Here is a 19,518-nt window from a genome sequence, read left to right as displayed (position 1 = left end):
TTATTTGGTAAAATGAATTGTGCAAAATCTACCTTGTCAAAAGGTAGATCACAACTCCATTACTAATTTCTAGGCTCTGTGTGATGCCTGGGTACTTTTGGAGCCCCTTCCTTGCAGTGTTCTCACAGCTACATCGTGGGTCTGTCCAGCTTGGCATAGGATTCCCCAGTGTAGGACGCCTGAAACAGAGGTCAGGGACAGAAACCGTCCCGCCTGCATCACGAGTAGAAGGGAAAATCATGTTCTGTCAGAAACTCCAAGTTTTCCGATAGAAGGTTTTGCACATACAACCTGGAATAATTTTTGAAAAAATATAAATAGGTTAAGAAGAGCTACTTTCTTAATTATGCGCCGCTCATTTTATTAAATTAGCATAATCTTTCTATTGAAGCCAGAAATGGACAGACAGAAAGAGAAATAGCTTTTTTGGTCAGTATGATTATAAACGCAGATTACTGAATTCGGCGTTCTCCTCTTCTAACTAATTTAGCACTAACCCTGATCTGACCACAACGAGCAACGGGGGCCGGAAGTGAGCCTCCGGCGCGAGCCATTCCTTCCCCGCGACTCTATGGTTCTCGGGCTTCTCTCGCCACCAAGAACTCTATGGTTCCGGGGCGGGCTGGGAGGTCTGAGTTTGAAGCTCGTGGCGGGGAGATGGCCGCCACACCTGTCACCAGGCCCAGGATCTCGCGAGTGGGAGGGCGCTGGGATTGTTTCTTACCCTGAACTACCGAGAAGGGCTAGTTTGCCATGAATCTTCAGCGCCGGAGTGTAAAACGGCGACGTTCAGCGTCAGGCTCGGACTCGCTCTCGGGAGGCGGCGGTGACAACAGTGTCGGCTCTCTGCATCTTTCCGGGCCGGTACTGAGTCCACCCCCCGGCCTGGGACGCAGCCTGAAGGCGGCAGGTGCAGGTACCGCAGGTCCTCTGGGGCCCACGGGCGAGGTGGGCAGCCCCGCCGGGCCGCGAGGCGGGAGTGTGCTCGGCGCCCGACCTGCGCTGCACGGCCCGCGGCGGCCCGGGAGGCGGGTCACTCCTGCGCGGTCAGCGAGCTTCCACCGACCGCGTGGGGCCGGCGTTCAGGTGGCCTCGGGGTCTTCCGATCCGCACAGAAACCACTTCCTCGTTGGCCACACCCTAGCCCTTCAAGTGGGATTTGCCGGGTCTGGGGTAGAGCGCAGGCGGTCTGCAGTCCTTGGACGGAATTGTAATGTTTTCGGGCATTGACTGTGTGCCCAGCGAATGTTAGTCCAGTTCTTTTCTGTTGAAATGGAAACGTCTTTAGCTCGGCTTTGTAATGCTTACATATCACTCGCGGGCGCACTCTCCTCCCCCTTACCCCCCATAATTCCAGCGCTTCTTATCCATTGTGTATAGCACAATTTTTTGTTTGTTGGGGGCTTTAATATTTTTTATTAAAAAATATTAGGCACATAACAATTTACTCTTACTTTTCTATACATGCTCAATTTCTCATAAACGTCTTGGAGTCAGGATGTGCTTTATAGCTTCATTCCAACACATAGTGAAGGGCTAACTTAAAGAATTGTTTCTTTTTTTCCTGAAAGGGGTATGCAAGCAAACGGTTCTTGATGACCAAATAGACAAGCTGCTATTGGCAAACTGGGGACTTCCTAAAGCAGTTCTGGAGAAATATCACAGTTTTGGTGTAAAGAAGATGTTTGAATGGCAAGCGGAATGCCTTTTGCTTGGACAAGTCTTGGAGGGAAAGAATTTAGTTTATTCAGGTATTCAAATGTATGCAAGCTAACTTCTCTAGTACTTTAAAGGTAATAGTGTGAAAGATAGGTATGATCTTTTAAAGATGGATGAGACCATGTTTTAACTAGAGAAAGTCTCAAAATATGTATTAGAGCATATTTAAATTATGGAAGCTCTATTATATGGTGGTGGGAGAAGCAAGAAAAACGGCAATTTATAAGAGTGAACAATTCTGTTTGCTCAACAAACATATGTCCCAGAGTGTCAATCTGCTCTTCCTCTATTTGGTCTCAGTTTCTTTTCAGGGTGTGAACTTTATAAATTATATGTTTATAAATGGACCTGTTTGTACAAGGTTATATATAAAAACCATATGTAGTATCTTTTAAAGAAGATTTACATGGGCTATCAAAGGCAACTTTGATGTGCATAATTTTCAACCTGTGCTTACTACACTGACTTTATTTTGTGAGATGCAATTCCTTTGTGTCAGTTTTCTCTGAAGTTCTGAATCAGATTTTTCATTCTGGCTATAAAAAGCTAGAGAATTAATTCATCAGTACATGGAAGTTCAGGCTGTGGAGTTAGAGTTTTTGGCTCTGAAAACTCACTTATTGGTTCTATAACGAGAGAGAGAGAGAGAGAGAGAGACTGACTGACTGACTTGGTAGTACTTAAGATTAAAATATTTCATATATGTAAAAAGTTAGCTTTTAGCACATATGAAGTCCTCCAAAATGCTTTAACTAGAAGTAGTGGATGAATGTACTGACAATTTCATTTGCTTAAACCCAACTGTGGATGTCATTTATAAATCTGGTCACCAACTCACATAATTAATCACCAAGTCCAGTGTCTGTTTTCCTAAATATTTTGTGATCCTGACTACTACTTTTTGTTTGTAGATCCATTGTCTGGTTAGCTCACTATCATCTTCCTTCTAGATTATACACTATCCTTGTATCAAGTTTATCTTTTTCTCTCTCTGGTTTTACTTCTGAAACCAGTCACTCCCTTTCCAAGTCATTCTGCATTGCTTTCAGGATAGCCTAAACTCTTCTTTTGCTGTCCTGGAAAGCTTTATACTTCAGGCTTGGTAAATTACTCACTGTCATCTGAATATGCCAGGCTTTCCTCCAGGCCTTTGCACATGCTGTTTCTTATGCCTGGCATTTCTTTGTGCTTCCCTTTCCTCCTCCCTTCTCATAAGTTCTGTTTCCTTTCCATAAACTTCCTTACAGCTTCACTCCTTCAACCTCTATTATAGTTCCTATTATATTATGATAAAGTGATTCATTTACTTCCTCAAGGTAGGACTTTTAACCATTCAGTACTTAAAGGAAAGAATCTTTAGGCACAAGCGAGGTACACGATAAAATCTGTCATGTATTGGTGATACAAATATTAAAATCTATTTTTAGTGCAAGACTATTTAGAGAGCTGATTTAAAGTCAGGGACATTTCAGGGTATAAAGATTTCAAATGCTGGCTGAGGCCTTAATAATCCGTTAGCCTTAGGCTCTGTAATTCTGGATATGGCTTAAAACATTTATGAATGCAGTGTACCAAATATTACTTTTTGAAATAACTTTGTGAAATAATCATGTTTTAGCTCCTACAAGTGCTGGGAAGACTCTTGTTGCAGAACTACTTATTTTGAAGCGGGTTTTGGAAATGCGAAAGAAAGCTTTGTTTATTCTTCCCTTTGTTTCTGTAGCCAAAGAGAAGAAATACTATCTCCAGGTAATGTTCTTATATTAAGTTTGAAATATTGGTAGCTTTGGTTTATTCATTTGAAACAGAATGATAAAAGCAAGTGGAAAACAAAGTTTCTTTTATTGTATTCAACGCAGCTTTAAAAATTGACCATTAAAAGTGTTAAAAGATTAATGTGGGAAACAAAAAAATTATTTCAAGAAAGAGAAAGGGCCGTCAAATCAAGACATTACTTAGTGAACATTGTATAAAGATTTATAAACGTTTTCTTAGGAACTAAACAGTATACTTCAATTAGCACATAGCTGTGCAAATGAAGAAACAGCATTTTAAGGAATAGTAGGACTAGACTGAAGCATGGAGAGAAAAGTTTATTTAAGGAAGCCTATCCTATCTTCCAGGTCTGTGGTCCGTTTTCCTGCAGGAATGAGTAATATTTTACATCAGTATGTACTTACTAGTTTTTAAGGCATTTTCACAAAGTGTTTCATTAAATAGAATATATTTTATTACTGTGATTTCTGCAGTGATGCTGTGTGTTGTTGGAATGGAAAGATCATTGTACTGATAAGCCAAAAAATCTGGGTTCTAGTCCCAGTTTTACCACTAACCATGTCTTCTGCTTCAATCAGTGTTTTTTATTATAAAGGGAGGCTTTTAACCCTTAACACTATGGATTAACTCAGTAAACGCTCAGAAGAAATTTATTGAACAAACAGCTCTAAAGTTCTATGGTTCTATAAATCTTTTTAACAATTATTTCAGAGGCCAAATAGTCAACAAAGCTGGTCCTACATCATCTCAACTTAGACCCAAAGTAACAAAATGATGAAAGAATCCTTTTTATTGAGAAGGTATGTTAGTTAAAAGTTAAACTCAAAAAAAAATTAATATCAAGGTCCCATTGGCTTTGACTTTCAAAATTTTTCTTCCATTATATAAAAAACCTGGTTTTTAGTAGGATAATAAGACTTTTTCTTATGGAGTGTGAATTTTTTTCTTTAAGATGTTCTATTAGGCTGGGTAAAGTGATACCCAACTATAAGCCCAGCATTTGGGAGGCTGGAGTAGGAGGATTTTGAGTTCTAGGCCAGTCAGGGCTACACAGAGAGACCCTGACTCAAAAACAAAAACAAAATTTATATGAGTGTTTAAAATTGACTGGTCTCTTGCTGTTTATTAGATTAAAAGTGTTAATGTGTAAGGTAATTTTTCTCCCAATTTTAATCTCTATAAATAGCTCTTAGAACTTAGATTATTAACCACTATCATGAAAATGACTTTTTATTTTATTTCACTGTATTAACAGAAATCTCTATACTGAGCTTTGTCAATTCTAAACTTCCTATTTTTAGAATATGATTTTATAAATTATTGTTTCTTAGAGTAATTGACAGTAATCTGATAAAGGTCTTTAGATACTTATGTCTATTTTCTGTTCTGGGATATAATCTATAACTCATGATTATTAATTTTTCCCCTATATTGTTTCTTTTTACTCAATTCAGAGTCTGTTTCAGGAAGTAGGAATAAAAGTAGATGGTTATATGGGCAGTACCTCTCCAACAAGGCATTTCTCTTCTTTGGATATTGCTGTCTGCACAATTGAGAGAGCCAATGGGCTGGTTAATCGCCTCATAGAGGAAAATGAGATGGATTTGTTAGGTAAGAAAATTAGAAAATTAAGCAAATACTTTCTATTGTTATTTTTGATGAAATAAAATGGTACTATTGTGATTTCTGTTTTTCCCATGTTGTTCTTTTGTCTGTCATCTACTTCTGGAGGCAAGAATTGGCATCTGTAAGTTGGAAACTGTGTATAGAAAAGTTTAAGTTTTCTGTTCTGCTGCTGTTAATAACTCCACTATAGTTTAAAAACTATAGAGGACATCCCTGAGCATCTGTCGTTCCTCATTGTTTCTGTCCTGTCTAAATTTCGTCAAGAAGAGAGAGAAGCATACTGAGGCTGGATCTGTCATCCCTGCAATTAGTGTTGTATGTGTCTTCCTTATATTCTAATGCTATGGTATCTAGGCAGGCACTCTATCACTTGGTTCTATGGTATTTAGGTTAGACCTGTACTCATAGGCTACTGTTCATCAGAAATGATAGAGAACTACAGAAACTATTTGTGCTGGAGAGACTGTGAAGATTTTCTGTCTTAATGTATTTCTTAACCACTAAGGAAAGGCCACTAGATAGAGGTAGCAACAGGAAGAGAATGGTTGTAGTAGTAGCGTAAGTGCAAGAAATATCAGCTTAGTTGAACTTAAAAGTACCATGGTAAAATTGTGATAGGGTATAGGTGAAGGTTAGCAATCAAAGATTAGTAAGACATGGACTCTGCTCTATAAAGCCGGGAAAGAGAAATCAGAGTTTGTATCAGAATTGCTTTACTGGCTGTATGTGGTGATATATACCTGTAATCCCAGCTACTTGGGAGTAGAGATAGGAGGATCTTGGTTCAAGGCAAAAGTGACGAAGATCCTATCTCAAAGACAGGCTGAGTGTGGTGGCTCACACATGCAATCCTAGCTACTTGGAGTTAGAGGTAGGAGGTTTGAGGTGTAAGGTTGGCCTAGTCAGAAGTGTAAGATCCTATCTGAAAAACAAATTCGTGATATGGCTTAGGTGATAGAGCCTTGAGATTAAATTCCAGTACTGCCAAAAAAAAAAAAAAAAAAAGAAAAGAAAAGAAAATTGTTTTATTACTTGTGACCCCATTGGATCCTAATTATCTTGAGGATTTTAATAGAATCTTATAAAGTGTTTTATCCAGTGTACCTAGCTCAGTGCTTGGCACACTAGATAGAATAAGTATCATATGGTTTTATTTGGGCATACCTTAATGATAAGGAAAAAGAAAGCATCATTAGGAAGATGTCTGTAAGATCTTTATTTTGGTGAGAGATTTGTTTAGGGGACACCAGTGCATTTTGAGACATTGATGTTGTGAAAATATTTAAGAAGGCATGATTAATTCTAAATTTTCAGTAATTCTTGAGCATTATTTATTCCAAGTGCATCGACTTGGTTTAATTTTCCAAGTAGTGGAGAAAGGCATTATGATCATGTTTAGGTTTTGTAATAGGGTGATATTAGCCTATCATCTTTTTAAAAATCTCTTAAAATCATTTTTCTTCTTGACCCCAATTTTGATTTTCCTAAGCAACATGAGTATGATTGGTTCCTCATAGAAAAAGTCAGTAAAACCAGATAAATGTCTATTGTGCACTTATTTCTATAAGATTACCAATTTAGAAATGTCTGAGTAATGAGAGGCACTTTTCATTGGTTTGGTTAGTCCTGAGTAAGGTAATCATTGATTTTTTTTTTTTTAGATCCAGAATGCATGGGAATAGGCCTGTTTATGATACCTAAACCATTTTGGAAAAGAATTGGCCATTATGTTTTTTGTTTTATTGTTTGAAATTTGTTTCACTTAAAGCATATTATAATGACAGCTCCTTGTATAAGATATTAAATATTAAAATGCTATTTAGAATTGTGAAACTGTAGAAAACCTAGTATCTGGAAAATCTTTTTAGGAATGGTGGTTGTTGATGAATTACACATGCTAGGAGACTCTCACCGAGGGTATCTACTGGAACTTCTGCTGACCAAGATTTGTTATATTACTCAGAAGTCAGCATCTTGGTGAGTAAATGAAGTAACTGAGTTTCTGAGATTCCAAATGATGTTGAGAAAGTGTATAAGAGTGTAAAAGTATGAGTTGAATTAAAGAAAAGTAGGACTTTTCTTAAGTAGAACAAATTCTTTATAGTAGTTGTTCTTGTTCCAAGATAAGTATGTCAGACTTATGTAATCTGATGTTAGATGATTTTGTAAATAGTCTTAAATTTCTTAAAATTAAATTGCTTAATTTTATTTCCATGCACACACTTTTATGATAGATTTTTAAAAATTTAGTTTTGTATTGGTCAATTATACATACATATAATTTAAGTAGAAAGACTAATTTTGCAAAATAGCATTTCTTCAACCCCCACTTCTCAGAGGTAAGTACTTTTAATTCTTGCTCTTTTATTTTTATTTTCTATTTACTGCAGTATCTCTACATGTGGCTTCTTGAACTTTTAGTTTTAGAGGTTAAATATTGATTTCTTATACTGGTAGATGAAGATCTAGCTCTCTTTTATATTCTCTGCTCACCAATAGTCAGTCTCTTCCCCCATCTTCTTCAGTCTCTTCTTGACCTGTCATCATCTTCACCTTCTTCAAATATAATTTTGCTTAGATTGTTGTTCAGTGTTACAGTAATATAATTCTGTGAGCATTATTGTCAACTGAGCTATACTACACTGTGATTATTTTTACCTTTAGAAAAAATTTTTAGTTTTCTCTAATATTAATAAGTATCTTTCTTGTTTGATGGCTTGTTTTTCCAGGTGCATATCACGAATTTATCTCTTTTTCCCTAGTGTGTAAATCCTCGATCATATGTTCTAGCACATTTGCTGTTCTACCCAAGTTGTCATCTTGAAGAAGTTTCTTCTGATGCCTCTGAGTTGCTCCAATCTGGAGAGACAGAGTCTACCCACGTGCTGTACAGCAGTCATCTTGGGATCTCCTTTTCCTTTACCATTTATTTCTATTGCTTTTTGCTTGAGATGGAGTCCCTTTTTTTGGACCACATGTTTTTCCTTTGATTTACTTCTTTATTTTGGTGGGGATATTTTCTAAGAAGTTCCACTTTTTTTTTTCAATGAACACACTATTCTGGGAATAAATTTTTGAGAACTTATGTGTCTAAAAATGCCTTACAAGTATTTCATAGATTGTCCACATATGAAAATGAAGTATTTTTGGAATACTTCCAAAATGTATTTTAGAAAATATATATACATTTGGAAGTATTTTTCTAAAAGAAAACTCTAAAAGAGTTGTCAAGGCATTATTTTCTTGTATTATTGATAAATCCAGTGTCATGACCATCCTTCATCCTTTGTTCAAAGTTTGTTTTTTTTTTTTTTTCATGGTATTACTGGTTTTTATAGTACTTTTTTTTCCCATTTTTCTTTTATTATTCATATGTGCATACAAGGCTTGGTTCATTTCTCCCCCCTGCCCCCACCCCCTCCCTTACCACCCACTCCGCCCCCTCCCTCTCCCCCCCCAATACCCAGCAGAAACTATTTTGCCCTTATTTCTAATTTTGTTGTAGAGAGAGTATAAGCAATAATAGGAAGGAACAAGGGTTTTTGCTGGTTGAGATAAGGATAGCTATACAGGGCATTGACTCACATTGATTTCCTGTGCGTGGGTGTTTAAAAATTCTTTCTGTGAGTTTTAGGAGCTCTTCTTTTTCCCCAGGGTTGTGAAATTTCATACTAATGTGTCTTGGTGTTGGGTTATTTTCTTTTGTTATGTGAGCAGGGAACAGGTTCTTTCCTGTGTTGGGAGACTTGAACACATTTCTTGGTATGTGATAGACCAAGCAGATAACCACCTATATCCCAAATGGCTAGGGATATGGAAAATATGGCTAATATAATCAGTAAATTTGAGCTAATGAGCAAAAGTATTAGATCTGGTCTGAGGATGTTGTTCAGTGATTAGAGTTCTTGTCTACAGCATGGTCAAGGCACAAGGGCAATATCAAAATATCAGATTAGCTGGGCATGGTGGTACACTCAGTAATCCCAGCACTCAATAAATTGAGGCAGGAAGATCTGGAGTTCAAGGCCACTTTGGGCTGTATAAATAGACCTGGTGTCAAAAAAAAAAGAAACAAGAACCCCAAACCAAAACAAAAATCTGAGTACAAGTTCTTTTCAGCTTCACAAGGAACATTTATAAAAAGATTTACCATATGCTGGCCATAAACTAAGCCTTAACATATTTCAATGATTGAAAACACTTAAAGTATATTTTCTGGTAACAGAGGAATTAAGCTAAAAAGAAGTGTAAGAAAGCATAACTAGAAGATACCTGTATGTTTGGAAATTAATTAATACATTTTGTATTCAGTTTTATGTCATAAGAATGCAATAGAAATTAGAAAATATTTCGAACTGTAAAAATGTCTCTTAACACAGACTTGTGAAATGCAACTAAAATTGTTTTTAAAAGGAAATTGACGGTATAAAATGTATATATCATTAAAGAAGAAAGACTGAAAACCAATTACTTAGTTATACATGGCAAGAATTTCAAAAAAACAATAATAAAGTAATGCTACAGGAAGCAGAAGGGCAGAAATGATTTTTTAAAAATGAACAAAAATTACTGAAAGAGGAAAGTCACCATCAAGAATATTTTATTTTATTATTATTATTTTTTAATATTTTTCACAGCTGTGCAGTGAATATTGGCTCCATCACTGTAGACTCCCAGTGAACTTGTGCCTTCTAGGCCCTTTTCTATCAGTAGTGGAATGTGATAGGATATTTTTTGGGGGGCACTATTTACATTTCACCACAAATCTGTCCATGACCACTGGCAAACCATGCAGAAAAGAGATGTGCATTTTTTCCTGATTTTAGCCTTACAAAGTGAACAAGTGATTTCTTTTTTTTTTTTTTTATTGTTTTATTCTACAAGTAAATAAGAAAAACACAATTCAATATGTCAGTGAGAAATTTGAATAGGCATCTGTAAGAGTATCCAAATAGTCCATAAATGTGAAATGGTGCTCAATTTCATCAGTAATCAGGGAAATACACATTACTTCTTTATTTATTTATATTGAGGATTAAACCCAGGATCTTGTGCTTGCCTGGCAAGCTCTACCACGTGAGCTCTGCCCCCAGCCCTTTTGTTTTGAGATAGGATCTTGCTACCTTTCCCCAGTTGGTGTCAAATTTCTCCTGCTGGGATTATGCGCATGTATCACCTGGTTAAATTTTTCTTTAAACAAATATTGCCATATACTCTCCTTAATGGTTAACATTAAAAGGATTAACAATACCAAGTGGTGACAGGATTTTGGAACAAGAGAACACACAGATTTGGGAGTGTTACTTTGGTATATCTCCTGAAAACAGTTTGGCATTATCTATAACTTGAAGATGTGTGATCCAGTAATTTGTAATCCAGTAATTTAGTTCCTAGGTCTATCCTTTAAGGAAATGTAGGCTAGTGCAATGAAGGCCATGACCAGGAATATTGCTAGCAGCACAACTTGTTAATTTTTTAATGTTATTTTCATTTGTTTTTCACAGTCAGGTAGGTTCAGCTAGTCCTCTGTCAAACGCTGTGCAGATTGTTGGCATGAGTGCTACTCTTCCTAATTTGGAGCTTGTGGCTTCCTGGTTGAATGCTGAACTCTACCATACTGACTTTCGTCCTGTACCACTTTTGGAGTTAGTAAAAATTGGAAATTCTGTATATGATTCTTCAATGAAAGTTGTGAGGGAATTTCAACCCATGCTACAAGTGAAGGTAAATCATGACTTTTGCATCACCAATGTCAGTATCTTTGCATTTTCTAACAAGCTGTTAACAATTTTTGAATTATATAATTAACAGTTACAAAGTAGTGGAATGTTTATTGTATACCCATTAAAATTAATATCAAGCTAATCAGTTTCACCTAAAAAGATTGATGGTGATAGTAAGAGAGGGAATGTAGTTGTGCTTTTAATTTAAATGGTCCTCATTTCCTAATATATAGACATTTTTTTAAAAAGTACCTAATTTTGTGGATTTTTTTTCTATTTAGGAAAAGGTTTTCATATGGTTTAGTTTACATTAGAGACTAATGTGGACAATTATTAAATAGTAGGTATAATATAATATACAGAGTGAGCAGAATATTTTAGGCATCAGACTGGCCTTTCTCTGGCATTTAATAGAGATAAATGGTATGGCTTAGTTACATCACAAAATCCCTCTTAACTTCCTATCTTCCATTTAAAGGATAGAATGTAATACTTATCTTTAGTACTGTTGAAAGCATGATGTGTAATATCCTAAATGTCTAGAATGTAGAGAGTACTTGATAAATGGTAACTTCTCTCTTATATCCCTAAATACACTAAAATTTTTATCTGGCATTTTTTTCTTTTATTTTCTAAGCCTAATTCTTTAATCCTGAAGTTAAAGAACTGATTTATGTACATCTGTGAAGTGGTCTTTGATATTTATGTAGAATTGTGCCTCTGAGTACATACATAGCTAAGGATCCTTTTAGAGTAGGAAACAGGACTAAATTTATGTGTGTCAGTATCTTCATAGCATGCATTTGCAGCTTTTATGTGCTTGATATGGAATCTTTATCAGTTGCTTTGCTCTGTACCCTGTTTCACCTGCTTTGTCTTGGTCACCTCAATAAACTTGTATGTTAAACATATTCATTTACTCTCTCATTAACCTTCTGTTGCTATGTTTGTGTCTCTACCCTATTTGAACCACTCTCACTTCTGATCTGGATAATTGAAACAGCTTTCTAATTTTCTCTCTGCTTCTGACCTTAACCCCCTTTAGTCTGTGCTTCCATCAGGAGCTAATGATCTATTTAAAATGAACATCAGATCATGTTAATCCATTTGTTCAGAAACTTGCAATGGCTCTGTTTCATTTAGAAAAAAAAAGGCAATGTCTTCGAAACAGGCAACAGGACCCTGTATGATCAGACCCCACCCCTTTAGTGCTCTGATGCCACCTAGTATATTCCCTCTCGTCTCTTCACACTGGCTTCATTGCCCTTCCTTAACGTGCCAAGAATCTCCCACGTCAGGTTCTTTTCTTCTGAGCTTGTTTCCCTTTGGGCATCAGTATGGTTTACTTGTTTGCCATTGTATTTTGACCCAGGTGTCACTTTTCTAGCCCTTCTCTGGCCACCTTGTCTAGACTACAGTGTGCTCCTGCTTCATAGTTATCTTCCCTATTTAATTTTTCCCCTTATACTTTTTAAAATTGAACATGCAGTAGACCATTGGTATCCATGAATATATGGTTCCAAGGAGTCTGCCATTGACGAAAAAGTGACAGTGCTCAGAATGCATAGAGTTCAGTACTATACTGTGGATGATTGATTCATTTTTTCCCATAATGCACCCTACTTTTCCCTAAAGACATGCCATTTCAACACAGCTAAATTTTCATTTTATCACTTAAATTAAGCACATTCATTTTTGCCTTGTTTTTTGGACACCATTTGCTTTTTGGACATTATTTGCTTTTTGTGAGGCATATTCTTAAAAAAAAATAAGGCCAAGGAAATAGCAGATCACACAGTGATTTAAATGTAACTGACGATAACATGGGACTGACTGAGAGCTTCTTGGGCTCAACTGAACTGCATAATGCATGTGTAGGAATTAAAATTTTTGTTTTTGAAATTACTTTTACTTACTTATTTTGGCTATATTTAGTTAAAACCATGTGTAATCTGTACTATAAATTTCACTTACCTTTGTTATCTATTTTTTCCTGTTGGAATAGAAATGCAAGAACAGGACATTTTTTTCTGCTTCATCCCAAGCTCTTAGAACAATGTCTGACATTTACTAAATTGTGTAATGAGTGGATTGAAGGATGAATTAATTAGCCTAGTTAGATGCATTGACACTTCCAGTATGGAGAAGTTGCAGGCTGTCACAGGACATTAACACATGTTCTTTGTTTTGCTTGGAAAATGTGGCACTTATTGAGATAATGTCTTTCCTTGATATTTCAGTGAAATCATTTCCTCAGGAAAACCTTTTTCAGGTCTTTGTCAAATTTCTGTCTAATATGAGACCATAAAACATTGTTAAGCTCTTCTTCAGTTCATCTTTTGGTTGAATTTTACATTTGGTTAGTATTTTATTGTGTCTCTGAGAGAGAAGATCAATCATCTGAAAATCAGGAGCTTGACTTTCTTTTACTCATCACTGTATCCCATTGCCTGAGGTGTGGAGCTCAGTAAATGTTAGTTGAACACATAAAGCCATTTCCTCACTCTGAATTATAAGGAAATTTATTTGTTTTTTCTTCTTGTTCTGTTTTTGTTTTGTTTTGTTACTGACTTTGTACCTGATTTTTATTATGCCTTTGGGTAGAAAAACCTTTCTCATGAAGCAAAATGAGGGATTTTAAACATATGTGATAATGTCTTGAAGATTCCACTGAAGCAGTGATTTCTCTTTCTTTTTTTAGGGAGATGAGGACCACGTTGTTAGTTTATGTTATGAGACCATTTGTGATAACCATTCAGTATTACTTTTTTGTCCATCAAAAAAATGGTGTGAGAAACTGGCAGACACCATTGCCCGAGAGTTTTGTAATCTGCACCAACAAGCTGAGGGTGAGTTATAGGTAGAAATGAAAGCCTCCATCTATCACATATTTGCTTGAAAACAAAGTTAGTGATCATATTAACAAAGCATGACTGTAACATCATTGCCACCACCTGTCCACTAGATGCTGTTTACAAGACTATGCTTTCACGATTCTAATTCTTTCCTGTCTTCATTGTAAAACAATGTGTTTGTACACTCAGGCTAATTAATCATCTTCAGATTTAAAAAATATTATGTTTTTTTAAGTGTTTATATATTCTTTATTTGGTTTCCATGAGGTTGTGTTATTTTGTTCTATAACTAGCTCCCAAATGCTAGTGCTTACACTGGAATCTGGTCCATGAAGAAATTTTCAGCAGAAAAGTAAAAATAAAGCAGAACATTTTTCATAGAGCTGAAGTTAATATTTATTTTAAGTTATTTTTTTGGTGGTACTGGGGTTTGAACTCAGGGCCTACACCTTGAGCCATTCTACCAGCCCTTTTTTGTGAAGGGTTTTTTTGAGATAGGGTCTTGTGAACTATTTGCTGGGGCTGGCTTTGAACTGTGATCCTCCTGATCTCTGCCTCCCAAGTACTTAGGATTACAGGTGTGAGCCACTGGCTGAAGTATGTGTGTGTGTGTGTGTGTGAGACCAGGGGTTTGAAGTCAGGGCCTTGCACTTGATAGGTGAGCACTCTACCACTACCACTTGAGCTATACCTCCAGCCCAAAGCTGAAGTTTAAAATTTAAAATTATTCATAGTAATTTTATATTGTTAAAATGATTTCTTTTGAAATAATGATATTGATGAATGATAGTTTAAAAGTATTTTTAATTATCTCTAGCATTGGCAACTTTTGACCCCCCAAAATGTTAAGAAAAGTTTACGTAGAGATTTAAATATATGTAAAATATACGATATATATTTAAATATATTTTACTGAAATGTTTTATAAGTTCATGAATCTAAAAGTCTAGGAAATTCTTTAAGAAATAAAATCCTGAGTTTGAAGTTAAAATCTTACTGGGAGAGAAGGTTACACAGCGAGGCAAAACCAGAAGGTAGCATGTGATTATCAGACAAGTGCCAATGAGGCACAAAGATGCCTTTCATAGGGAACTTAGACCCCTACGTGATGCTGATACTGCTGAGTATCAGTATCAGCAAAACCCTCTTAAGTGAGGGTTTTGATTTTTAGGCTTTGAGTGGTAATCAGTATTGGTAATCCTTTTCTTCCTTCAGCAGGTTCCTTTGACCCAAACTGTAGAGTTTGTGTCACTCTAATGCAGAGTTTTCCTAAATTTTGGTGCACATTAAATTACCTAGAAGGAATTAAAAATTCTTTTGGTTCAGGTCACATCCTCTACCAGTCACATCACAGTGTCAGAGATCAGTATTTTTAGATGATGATAGTATGCAGCAATTTTTGAACCACTGCCCTGTAATTTATCTCTGTCATGACTTTTTGAAGGTAACACTTCAAAAAGTGAATAGGATTGAGGTGTTGACAATTTTTTGTGTGTACCTGACAGGATTGGTAAAACCATCTGAATTTCCACCAGTGATTCTAGAACAAAAGGGCCTCTTGGAAGTGATGGATCAGTTAAAACGGTCCCCTGCAGGTCTGGACTTAATGTTACAAAAAACTGTACCATGGGGAGTAGCATTTCATCATGCAGGTACTCTATATTTTTAATCTGTTATTAAGAAGCCCTCTCCAAAAGTTCTTATAATTTCTTAATTTTTATATGTATGTACATTTATTTTTTGTTAGCCAGAAAAATACTTTTAGATTTCATTTTAATAAATGGTATGTCTTTGATAGTCAAGAGTAAAATAAACATTTTTGAATTTACTTATCTGTGCAGTATATAGATGCTAGGTAAAAGACTTTTTTTGAACCATTGTGGAAGTAAATTTTAAAGATTTACCTTTCTGTCCTTTGTTTAGAGTTGTATATGCTGCTCTTATTTTATGCCACTTTATGTCTCTTTTTATCTCTGAGTTTTGAAATATTCTTACAGAGATATATCAAAATCAAATTTATTTTTAGAAATTGTCATATTGTTTTAGAGACAGCTAGAAGTGTTTAAAAATCAAATGGATAGGTTGTCAAAATTGCAAAGATTATGGCAGTCATTGAATTAAAGACCTGCTTTTAACAGGTGTTCTGCCCTCTTAAAAGTCATATGTACTATGTATATGATGAAGAAAAGTATATAGTTTCTAAGATTAGGAATTTAACCCTTTCAATTTATTTTACATTTTTATTGGCTTTTATATGTAATTTTTATCATGCTAAAATTTAAAAATTTTAAATATATATATACACACATATGGAAGAACAGGGGATGGCAAACAATAGTTTGCTGGTCAAATTTAGCCCACCACCTCTCTTTGTAAATAAGTTTCTTAGAACACATTTGTTCTGTGGCTGTTTGTAGTTGCAAAAGAGACCACCTATTCCTCCTAAAATAAGAGGAACCTAAAATATAGGAAAAGTTTGCTGACCTTGGGCCTAAAAGATGAAATATATTAGGGGTAGCAGATTACACTCCCCTATTTTTGGTAGTACTGAGGTTTAAAGTTAAATCCATGTGCTTGCCAGACACTCTACCACTAGAGCCATACCCTCAGCCATTTTTTGCTTTAGTTATTTTTCAAGGGTCTCGTGTTTTTGCTCTGGGATGACCTGGATTGTAATCCTCCTACCTATGGTCTCCTGTGTACCTGGGACTATACATGGGAACCACAAAATCTGGCTTGTTTATTGAGATGAGGTCTTGTGAACTTTTTTGCTTGGGCTGGCCTTGAACCATGATCCTTCTTATCTTGGCCTTCTGAGTAGCTGAGATTACAGGTATATGCCAAAACTCCTGGCCAGATTATACTCTTAAGTAGGTAGTATGATTACTTCCTGGTTTATAGTCGTAACAATAGCATTAAACATCTTTAGAGACTTGTGGTAGACTCAGATGCACTTGTAAGAGGTAGAGTATAATGTTCTCATTATATAATAATAAATAATGTTATGGAATCTCCTGTTTTAGGTCTTACTTTCGAGGAGAGGGATATCATTGAAGGAGCCTTCCGTCAAGGTCTCATTCGGGTCTTGGCAGCAACTTCTACTCTTTCTTCTGGGGTGAATTTACCTGCACGGCGTGTGATTATTCGGACTCCAATTTTCAGTGGTCGCCCTCTAGATATTCTAACTTACAAGCAGATGGTTGGCCGTGCTGGCAGAAAAGGAGTAGATACAATGGGTGAGTTTGAATTTAATTTTAATAGTGAAGGATAGCTTTAGTCTACCTGAAGTTCAATTAGTACCTGGTAACCTATTTCTCATTGTGTTATATTTCTTTATCATTCAATGTACTAATATTATCCTTAGGGAGTCACTTAATTTTATAATGAATATAAGTTATAATTTTCATTTATTGTCAACCACTGGTTTTCTACAAATGTGGAATTAAGATTTTCTTTTGTATTTTATCTAACACAATGTTACACAAATCAATAAGATTTCTTATCACATTAGCTAGGAGATGGTTTTTAATTTCCATGTCTACTCTTTAATGCTAATTTCCATGGATATTCTGCTTAGGTGACTGGTCTCAAGTCAAACAGGGATGCACTTTCACACCTTGGGAATAGGAGCTTCATATCCATCTTTTTCTCTCCATGTTGGTGCTGCTCTGAAAACATCCTGTCAGTTTCTTATCTTGTACTTGCAAGTACTGATAATATTACTGCAATCCAAATAAAAGTTTTGACTTAAGAAATAAAGAAGAGTTTGTTTGAATTAAATGTTGAAACAAAAGCCATCACCTCAAATCTATTCTTTCATTTGGTATGTTACTAAATTGTTGTGAGCCAGGACCTGTTGCCATTTATATAATTTGCCATTTTATAATTTGCTTTCGTGTATATTGTTTCTTCATCTCTTGCTGCCTTCCTTTGTAAGTTTGATAGTTTAGTTACAGAAAACTGTAATGGTATGCTTTGGATCTTTTCCACTTGTGGTTTCGTTATGAGGCTTATATAAAACATAACAGGCTATTTCAAGCTGACAACTTAAGCTGACAACTCTATACTTAACTCCTCCACTCCATTTTATGTTTTTAATGTCAACAGTTACATAATTTTGCAATTTGTTGTCCCTTGACAAATTTAGCTATACTTATTTTAATTCATTAACCATTGTACCAGAGATACAGTGGACTAGCCACTGGTGCCTGGCTAGTTTGTTCTTTTACTTGTTCAGCCTGCTTTGAAACTTTTTATAGTATAATCATTCTGTTTTTCACTGCTAGGACTCCTACTTTATTGTATCTATTTGTCAGACCTTTCATTTTGTTCATGTTTTGTGTTTCAAATTTCATTTGATTTTTATCTGTATATTCTTATAGTTCACAGAACTTCTTTAAGAGAATTATTTTGAATCTTCATCTGTTCATTCAGAGCTTCCATTTCTTTAGAGTCTGTTGTTGGAACTTTGTTGGTTTCTGTTGGAATTATCATAATTTCCTGATTTCTTTTTAATCCTATGTCCTTGTGTTGGTGTCCATACACATATGCCATTGCTCTGATTTCCTTCTCTCTTCCTCTCTTTCATTGTGTGGCTATTCCACATTTTAAAAATGTTTTTCTTCTATTGGGGGATGGGTTTCATTGTGACATTTTCATACAAGCAATACTATGTACATTAATCATATTCACCCCACCCAGTACCATGTTATATCACCTCCTCCCTTCTGCTGATCCCTCCCTGGCCCCTGGACCCCTAATAGTTTCCCCTTTACATTCATGTCTTTTTTTTTTTTAATCTAGATTCCATATATGTGAGAAAACATGTGATACTTATTTTACTGTGTCTGGTTTGTTTCACTTAATGTGATGATCTCCAGTTTCATCCATTTTCCTACAAATGACATCGTTTCCTTCTTTATGGCTAAATAAAGCTCCACTTTGTGTGTGTGTGTGTGTGTGTGTGTGTGTGTGTGTTTGTGTGTGTGTGTGTGTTTGTGTGTGTTTATCACATTTTCTTTATCATCCATCAATGGATGCCTAAGTTGATTCCACAACTTGGGTATTATGAATAGTGCTACAATGAGCATGGGTGTGCAGGAATCTTTACTGTATGCTGACTTTGATTCCTTTGGGTATATATCCTGGAATAGGATAGCTGAATCATACAGTAGTTTTGTTTCCTTTGCATTCACCTTTTTAATTTGATGTGTTCCCATTTGTCAGTTCTTGCTATTATTTCCTGATTTATTGGAGTCCTAACCAGGAAGTTGTTGTGTATAGATACATATTTTTTTAATCATTTTTACATTTATTCACATGAGTATACATTGTTTGGGCTACCTTCCCCCTACCGCCTTCCCCACTTCCAGGTATATTTGTATTCTGTGACCATAACAACCACTAGTGTCTCTCATTCCTTTTTGTAAGGCAGCTTAATTTATCTTTAGCAAATATCTTATAGAAATATGTTTGGGTTTTGAAAATGTATGGTTTTTGGTCATAGGTGAGAGTATCTTAATTTGTAAGAACTCTGAGAAATCAAAAGGCATTGCTCTACTTCAGGGATCTCTAAAACCTGTTCACAGTTGTCTGCAAAGACGAGAAGGAGAAGAAGTAACTCCAAGCATGATACGAGCTGTTTTGGAGGTAAGAGAGTTCAATAAATGACCATTTGCTCCTGTATGCCTATGTTAAATTTCAGTATGTGAAAATCTTAGTTTTGTGGGTTTTTTTAAGATTGTTATATTTATAGCCTTTCTAAGTCTTAATCTATAAGTATTTCATATGTATATGTACGTATATTATATATTACAGTA

The 19,518-nt window shown here is 35.6% G+C and overlaps 1 protein-coding gene across 5 annotated transcripts in view; it reads left to right on the top strand.

The window, feature by feature from the left end:
* The first annotated feature begins 642 nt into the window (after nt 1-642).
* Polq (DNA polymerase theta) overlaps nt 643-19,518 on the top strand; it is a 79,879-nt gene continuing 61,003 nt past the window's right edge. For 2 of the 5 annotated variants that reach the window (XR_012447965.1, XM_074073252.1), the window contains exons 1-10: nt 648-916; nt 1,572-1,751; nt 3,338-3,468; nt 4,950-5,106; nt 6,990-7,098; nt 10,626-10,845; nt 13,546-13,693; nt 15,205-15,351; nt 16,723-16,935; nt 19,206-19,348. Coding sequence is in view for 4 of the 5 variants with exons in the window: in XM_074073252.1 (XP_073929353.1) it covers nt 754-916; nt 1,572-1,751; nt 3,338-3,468; nt 4,950-5,106; nt 6,990-7,098; nt 10,626-10,845; nt 13,546-13,693; nt 15,205-15,351; nt 16,723-16,935; nt 19,206-19,348 (1,611 nt within the window). In the remaining variant the exon portion in view is untranslated. The other 3 variants (XM_074073249.1, XM_074073251.1, XM_074073253.1) reach the window with 3 other exon arrangements.

This window comes from Castor canadensis, chromosome 5 (assembly GCF_047511655.1).
Source record: "Castor canadensis chromosome 5, mCasCan1.hap1v2, whole genome shotgun sequence".
Lineage (NCBI taxonomy): Eukaryota > Metazoa > Chordata > Mammalia > Rodentia > Castoridae > Castor > Castor canadensis.
This window is presented reverse-complemented; position numbering and strand designations above follow the sequence as displayed.